The sequence below is a fragment of the Prunus avium genome, chromosome 5, assembly GCF_965620075.1.
Source record: "Prunus avium chromosome 5, drPruAviu1.hap1.1, whole genome shotgun sequence".
Lineage (NCBI taxonomy): Eukaryota > Viridiplantae > Streptophyta > Magnoliopsida > Rosales > Rosaceae > Prunus > Prunus avium.
The window spans coordinates 17,267,743-17,275,084 of NC_142288.1; the positions used below are offsets into that span (position 1 = coordinate 17,267,743).

The 7,342-nt window shown below is 39.9% G+C and overlaps 3 protein-coding genes across 4 annotated transcripts; 1 reads left to right on the forward strand and 2 right to left on the reverse strand.

The window, feature by feature from the left end:
• Nucleotides 1–939: 939 nt before the first annotated feature.
• Nucleotides 940–2,180, reverse strand: MAMYB (Duplicated homeodomain-like superfamily protein). The gene has a single exon (XM_021969430.2). It carries the CDS (start codon nt 2,157–2,159, stop codon nt 1,191–1,193), a length of 969 nt encoding a protein of 322 aa, XP_021825122.1. The 5' UTR covers nt 2,160–2,180; the 3' UTR covers nt 940–1,190.
• Nucleotides 2,181–2,242: 62 nt separating this feature from the next.
• LOC110766152 (pentatricopeptide (PPR) repeat-containing protein) lies at nt 2,243–5,487 on the forward strand. The gene has a single exon (XM_021969429.2). It carries the CDS (start codon nt 2,367–2,369, stop codon nt 4,635–4,637), a length of 2,271 nt encoding a protein of 756 aa, XP_021825121.2. The 5' UTR covers nt 2,243–2,366; the 3' UTR covers nt 4,638–5,487.
• LOC110766154 (expansin-like B1) lies at nt 5,152–6,950 on the reverse strand. Of its 2 annotated transcripts, none has more exons than XM_021969433.2 (5): nt 6,720–6,950; nt 6,483–6,586; nt 6,203–6,384; nt 5,803–5,935; nt 5,152–5,509 (listed from the first exon to the last, which is right to left on the reverse strand). In XM_021969433.2, exons 1-5 carry the CDS (start codon nt 6,862–6,864, stop codon nt 5,309–5,311), a joined length of 765 nt encoding a protein of 254 aa, XP_021825125.1. In that variant the 5' UTR covers nt 6,865–6,950; the 3' UTR covers nt 5,152–5,308. The 2 variants fall into 2 exon arrangements, with proteins under 2 accessions (XP_021825125.1, XP_021825123.1); XM_021969431.2 differs by having other exon boundaries at nt 6,483–6,589; nt 6,720–6,949.
• Between the last annotated feature and the right edge of the window lie 392 nt (nt 6,951–7,342).

Consider the following 7,342-nt stretch of genomic DNA (forward strand, 5'->3'; position numbering starts at 1 on the left):
AATAAACATAAGAATCTATGAGTATTGCAAGAAAGTTGATAGGCCTCAAAACTCTCTGACAGAAAGTCCTTCGAATATGGAAAGGATTGCTCAACCCTGCTTGAACTATAAATTGCTCATCATCAGAATCAACTGAGATTTTGGCAAGGGCAGTTTCAGCAGTCTTGCACAGAGCATCAGTGTATAAGCCATAAACCATAGCACCCCAGTCTATAGAGCTTTTGATAGAGCACAAAACAAATCCCCCCAGGCCAAATTATAGAAGGCCAGATGTATGATAAAATCAAGGTCACCCTGTTTTGTTCCCTCTCAAGCTTTCACATCTCTTATTTCTCTGCCTTCTGTTCTATGAAGATTCCAGAAAGAATTAAATATCTTCTCAATGGGTTCAGTCACTGGAATTTCATTGTACATGACTGAAAACAATCTCAAACTGTTCAATTATCTAGTAAATACAAATTCTTATTAGTCAATGCTGGCCTAGAACAACAAAACTCTTATCATTTCATTAGTTTCTAAGACGTCACTGATATCACCACTAATTCATCAGTTTTTACCTTTTTTACATAGTTTTAACCCAAATATACGTACCAGGGCCACCACTAATTCGTTTCTAAGATCTTTACAAAGTTTTGACCCAAATATACGTACCTAAGTTTGTTTTCACTGGGAAGATTAAGTCACCTAAAAACTCTTCAGATATATGCCTTGTTAATTCATTGCTAACATATTATACATAGAAAGGGGGTAAGTTGTCAGCCTCAAATGGGAGAAAGAGTCTGAGATTTATCGGAAACCATATTTTGTTATTTATTTTTCATTGCTCTTTAAGTCCCTCTAGCATCAGGGAGCATCAGAAATTCTAATCCTGCAAAAACCAACGAGAAACCATGTGGTTTTATACACATGATATTGGATGAAACCATATAGCATTACAACTTTTATATCAAACCGTATAACTTGGTTTTTATTCGTAAAAGAAGAATTCAGTTACAACTATCATATGTTTGTAATGGCAATCACCAAATGCCATAGGAATTATGATATAAAATTGCAATGGAATCAAACATAGGCAATGATTCTCAATTTCAATAGAAAAAACAAAGAAATCAATGAATCATCAAATTACCTCATCAATGCAAAATGCATATCCAATTCCAAATTGATCAGACAATTTTCCCTTGCTTCATCTACTCTTCTGTTGAAGCCTTGGAGCTCCGAAAACCCTTCTTCAACTCGGCAACTCTCTTCATACAAGCCGCCTTTGACTTCCCGGGCACAGCAGCTGCAATCTTCTCCCACCTCATCGACACATCCTTGGGAAACGACTTCAGGGCATTGAGCAATGCAATGTCTTCAGTAGAAGCCCAACTCACCCCACCACCATTGCTCTCTTTCTTCACTTCACCATTTTCCACCACCAACTCATCACCCAAGTCTTGACTCTCACTCTCGATTTTCTTGTCATTGGGCTTACGCTTCTTCAAAAACTCTGCATAAGAATCTGAATCAGTCACTTTCTTCTCTCCCAATTCTTTGGCCTTCTTGATCACACTCTCCACCTTATGCTTTCCCCGAAACGACTCGGAAATAACCTCCCACCGTCTCAGCTTCCCTACCGGGTGCTTCAAGAGCAGTTTCTTCAAAAACTCAACATCCTCTTCAACCCAATCCGTCTCTTCATCAAACACCATAGACCCGTTACCATTACCTTCGGAAACCTCACGCTTTTTCTCTTCTCTCACAGGCCCATTAAAAGTTTCGGCCACCGGTGTCGAATCTGCGCCCTCATCAAATCGACGCGGCTTTGATCTCTTTTGAGACACCCTCTTCTTCGATTCCTCCTCTACTTGGGTTGTGATTTCAGGGAGGTCGAGGATTTGGCCGTGACCGACGCGGATGTCACCGCCTGTGACTGAAGCGGGAGCGAAGGGGCCGACAAGGATGGAGAGAGCAACCCAGATGAGGAGAGATTGGTAGGGTTCGGATTGGAGGAAGAAGAAGGAGAGACCCAGTAATAGAATTGAGAGTAATATTGTAAAGGCAATGAATGGTTTGTTGAGATTCTTGTAATGGGGTTCTGGGTCTGTGGCTGAAGAAGCCCCTGCTTTCGATTGGAAGAGGAACCTTGGCCTTGCGTCCTCGTCCAAAAACTCCATAGTTGGATCTCAGAGCTATGCCAAACAGAGAGCCTATTTTATATACTAGTCCATGTAGGTTCAAAAAGTCATACGTGACGGCGTCGTTTATGTGACTTACGAGCCACACTCAGTCATATAACATGGGGGGCTGTCATTTCTTTTCATTTTTACTTGGGTCCTTAAAGTTGAAGCCTCTCGAAACTGTTACTTTTTGAAAACCAGTTAATGCGCGCCTCATTTTGCAGACCCCTCTGTTTTACCTTCTCAGAAACCTTAGTCAAACTTCGATGCTTTGATTTCTATTGCCGATGTTATAAAACCCAGATTGCATTTTCAAGAACCCATCATGCAAAACTCACTTCTGATGATTCACAGCTTCTTCGTTGTCTTTCCCAAAATCTGTTTGGAGAGGCACGCAAGCTGCTTGAGAAATTGCCTGCAAGAAATAGCCATGGCCGTGTTGTTCACTGGACTTCTTTGCTTACAAAATACTCGAGAAGTGGTTGCGTTGATGAGGCTCGGATGCTCTTCAAGATCATGCCGGAGAGGAACATTGTGACTTATAATGCGATGTTGTCAGGGTATGTCCAATCTGGGAGGTTGAATGAGGGCTGGCGGTTCTTTGAAGAGATGCCAGAGAGAAATGTTGTATCGTGGACTTCAATGCTCTGTGGGTTCGCAGATGTGGGGAGGATTGATGAGGCGCGGGGATTGTTTGATGCGATGCCAGAGAGGAATGTTGTTTCTTGGAATTCCATGATTGCTGGGTTGATTAGGAATGGGGATTTGGATGGAGCAAGGCGGGTTTTTGAGCAAATGCTGATGAAGAATGTTGTTTCTTGGAATGCCATGATTTCTGGGTATGCTGAGCATTGTAGAATGGAAGAAGCAAGAGTGTTATTTAATGAGATGGTGGATCGGAATGTGATTACATGGACTAGCATGATATCCGGTTACTGTAGGTCTGGCAATGTGGATGAGGGCTATTCATTGTTTCAAAAAATGCCTGAGAGGAATGTTGTTTCTTGGACAGCCATGATTGGTGGCTTTGCTTGGAATGGCTTCTATAAAGAAGCTCTATCACTATTTCTTAAATTGAAGGGGAACTGTGACACAAAACCGAATGGAGAGACCTTTATATCTCTTGTATATGCTTGTGCAGGTATTGGTTTGCCTAATCTTGGCAAGCAACTACATGCTCAGTTGATTGTGAACAGTTGGGAGTATGATGATTATGATGGCAGATTATCAAAGAGCCTCATTCACATGTACTCAGCCTTTGGTATCATGAATTCTGCATACTTTATTTTTATCAAGAATTCTAGTAATTGTACAGCTCAGTCTTGCAATTCCATGATTAATGGTTACATACAGATTGGACAGCTAGACCAGGCTCAACATTTCTTTGACAATCTACCTATCCGAGACAAGATCTCTTGGACGTCTATGATCACTGGGTATTTTAGTGTTGGACAAGTATCAAAGGCTTGTTATCTTTTCCAGATCATGCCAGATAGAGATGCAGTTGCATGGACAGCGATGATTTCGGGGCACATCCAAAATGAGCTTTTTGCAGAAGCTACCGATTTCTTTTCAGAAATGATGTCAGAAGGTGTTTCGCCTCTAAATTCAACATATTCAGTTCTTCTTGGAGCTGCTGGTGCAATGGCATATCTTGATCCTGGGAGACAGTTCCACGGCCTGCTGATAAAAACACAATATGAATCTGACTTGTTTATTAACAACTCACTGATTTCCATGTATGCGAAATGTGGGGAGATAGATGATGCTTACATTGCATTCTCAAACATGAGTTTGCGGGATTTGATTTCATGGAATTCCATGATCATGGGGTTCTCAGACCATGGACATGCGAATGAGACTCTGAAGATCTTTGAATCCATGGTGAAATCTGGGACCCGCCCAAATTCTGTCACTTTTTTGGGCATACTATCAGCATGTAGCCATGCAGGGCTTGTCCATAGAGGGTGGGAGTTTTTCAATGCCATGAGTAATATTTATGCAATTCAACCAGCTTTGGAGCATTATGTTTGTATGGTTAATCTTCTGGGCAGAGCTGGGAAGGTAAAAGAAGCAGAAGAATTCGTTTCAAGGCTACCTTTCAAATCAGATCATGCTGTTTGGGGGGCATTGCTTGGTGTATGCGGGTTTGGTGAAACGAATGCTGAGGTTGCTAGGTCTGCAGCCAAACAACTCCTGGAGCTGGATCCTTTAAATGCACCTGCCCATGTGGTGCTTTGTAACATATATGCCGCTAATGGTCAGCATATTGAGGAAAAATTGCTGAGAAGGGAGATGGGATTGAAAGGAGTGAGAAAGGTTCCTGGATGCAGTTGGATTGTGCTGCAAGGAAGAGTTAATGTCTTCCTCTCAGGAGATAAATTACTTCCACAAGTGGATGAGATGCTATCACTTGTATTTGGGACTATTGGTCAGAATCATAAGATGGGTAGAAATATGTGTATATACAGTTAAAAGAGCTTCATTTGATCAATTCCAGAGGGGGATTCGAACTTGGGGCCTCTTCTAACAGTGAAAGAGGTTCGTTTGATGCAAATTTTTGTAGTTTATTTTACGTTTTGAATCCATATTAAACACACCAGGAGATCATTGATGGTGTTTTTTTTTGGGTGGTGGTAGTGTTCTCTTGTATTTAATTTATAATGTTTTACTAAAACTTTCTTCGTAGGAAAACTCAAACTTCCACACGGATTTCTTTGTTATTTGATAGAATATCCTCAGAGTGGAGTAATTGATGCACCAACTCTTTGCTCTCAGAAGTCTCTGTGGGGCATCTGAGGTTTGCCAATTATGCCAATTATGCCAATTATGTCACCCAATAGCCTTCCGATGCCTTAAAAAGTGAGGAATCCAGTCGCAGTCATAATATTAATAAAAAAATAAAAGAAGCCTTCATTAAGAAACTTGTGTGATCATTAAGGGTAGCAGGAACTCTTATTGTATTGATACTGAACATAACTCACACAAAAATATAATAAAAAATTGATAATTTATAGAATTTGGGTGAACACTGATGATTACATGAAGGAATTCTGCCAACCAATCCTCTTATTCAAGCATATTCCTATTTGCAAAAGAAAAACATTAGAATATTTGATCTGCTGCATTTGCATGTCTATCTATAATTAGTTCACTTGAACTCCTGAGTCATATGTTTGTCCAACTTTCCAGTCTTGTGGTATGTTATTCTCAGGAACAACCCAATTCTCATCACCATCTTCATCACTGAACAGCATCCTTACCTGCAAGGGTCCACTTGGGGGTGAGGTAGTTGTCCAAACTGCTCCATAACTCCTGTCCAATAGTTTGCAGGAAAAATTTTGTGTCTGCACATTTTGAAAAAAAGAATTTTTAATTATGTGATGATGAAGATGACAGAATAAGAATAAAGCAAGTAAAGTTGGTAGCTAAAAGATAAGAACATATGACTTGGATTCATATGCAGCTCTGAGCTCTCTAATTTCATTTGGTAATTGATCAGAGTAAGAACTTTTTCGTCTTTGTTTAATTGCTTTCCTGGTTGAAGCTACTACAAGTACTGATTTTAATTTGTTATAGCATGATGTGGCCTCCAATTTTGACTCATCTCCACAAGTTTAATAGTGAGGAGAAAATATACCTCACATAGCTGGACAGCTGTGATATCGTTCTTCCCTTGCTGGTAATATATTACAAAAGCCAAATAGTGAGGATAGTTACTGTTCTCATCAATCTTGATTGTAATATTTTTTCCTGGGTAGCTGCATGAAACCCTGTTTTGGGAGGAGAGAGAGAGAGAGAGAGAGAGAGAGAGAGAGAGAGAGAGAACTACTTGGTTAGTTTCTAGTCATCAAATTTTGTCAAAAATGAATAGCTACATATATAGATGAAGGAAACCATGTGTTTGTGTGTGTTTCAATTACACAGATTGTTCTGTTGGGACAATCTTCTCTGTGTAACTATTGAACAGAAGTGTTACCACCTCCTCTGTGTAACTATGAAAATGGCTTATTTCTTCCTCAAAGTTCCTAGGGTCTTACCGTCGGTATTCAATATCGACTACCCCAAGGGACAGCAGAGAAGCAGCTGCATCAGTAGTTTGAGCCATCCGGCTAAAGGCTCGTTTGCTAAGGATGAAGTCCGTGTTGTGACCGGAGCCTTGGTCAGTTATAACCACAGTTGCTCCTTTGTCTGAGCAATAGCGGCTGTTGGTGCACCTCACCTAGTAAATCATGAGGCAAAAAAATTAATTGATCACAAACACTCAACACTAACACACACACAAACACATATTTTCATGCTTTAGGAGTGCATGCTCACCTGGTAACAAGCACCGCATCCGACGCCATTGCGATAGAGGTCAGAGGCAGCTGAGACATCCCCTCCATTGATGGTTGCCCCAAATGAACCAAAACCACAAGCACCTACTATAGTTCATAACAAAAAATATTAATTAGTACTAAGCGTACACATAAATCCACTACCACATACATAGCATGCCTGCAACATAGAAATCTACTGTTCTTTTTTTTTTTTCTTTAAATAAAAGTTTCTTACTATCTGTTCCTTGCGCTTCAGAATTCGGATAATAACTTGCCCGAGAATGAACGAAACAATCACTGCATGTTGCAGCCTCCCCTGGAGTTTGTACTACAAGCAAGACAATGAAAAGGGAAAGTTGAGACCACAGAGAGAAAGCCATTATAGGTCCACACAAGCAAAATGAAATGAGAGCTAGTTTTCTTGCTAGAATGTTATTGCAAGTTGGTGATACTGCATGAAGCTATAGCTAAATGGTTAGTGTATTTATAGTAAATTATGAAGTCCAACTTCAATTTTGTAAGCCTCACCAACTTTGACATTCTTCTGAAGAATTTTTTTCTTTCTGAATGAGTGGAATTCTGTTACTTGCGTTTGTCGGCTACCTTCCTAGCCATATTTATTTACTTGATGTAGAATATTATTGTGGAAAGCGTCTTTCTCATCTTTCAAATGTGATAGTGATTTTTCTTTCCTTGTTGAATTCTGTGGTATTAAATTATCAAAAAGTCATTAGATCCAAGTTTATGCTATTTTCTTTGTTTCAGTCTAAATGTGTTTGCAGTGTTATTAATTCATCAATTTCTCAAGTCAGAAGCAGAAAAGTATGAATTTGTGGATAAGCATGTATATAAGATGAG

Coding starts and splice junctions, on each gene's coding strand:
- LOC110766154 (XM_021969431.2), bottom strand. CDS start 6,864: ATGGCTTTCTCTCTGTGGTCTCAACTTTCCCTTTTCATTGTCTTGCTT. Junction 6,590..6,719: donor TGAAGCGCAAGGAACAGATA/GTAAGAAACTTT, acceptor TATGAACTATAG/TAGGTGCTTGTGGTTTTGGT. Junction 5,936..6,202: donor GTCGATATTGAATACCGACG/GTAAGACCCTAG, acceptor CTCCCAAAACAG/GGTTTCATGCAGCTACCCAG.
- MAMYB (XM_021969430.2), bottom strand. CDS start 2,159: ATGGAGTTTTTGGACGAGGACGCAAGGCCAAGGTTCCTCTTCCAATCG.
- LOC110766152 (XM_021969429.2), top strand. CDS start 2,367: ATGCGCGCCTCATTTTGCAGACCCCTCTGTTTTACCTTCTCAGAAACC.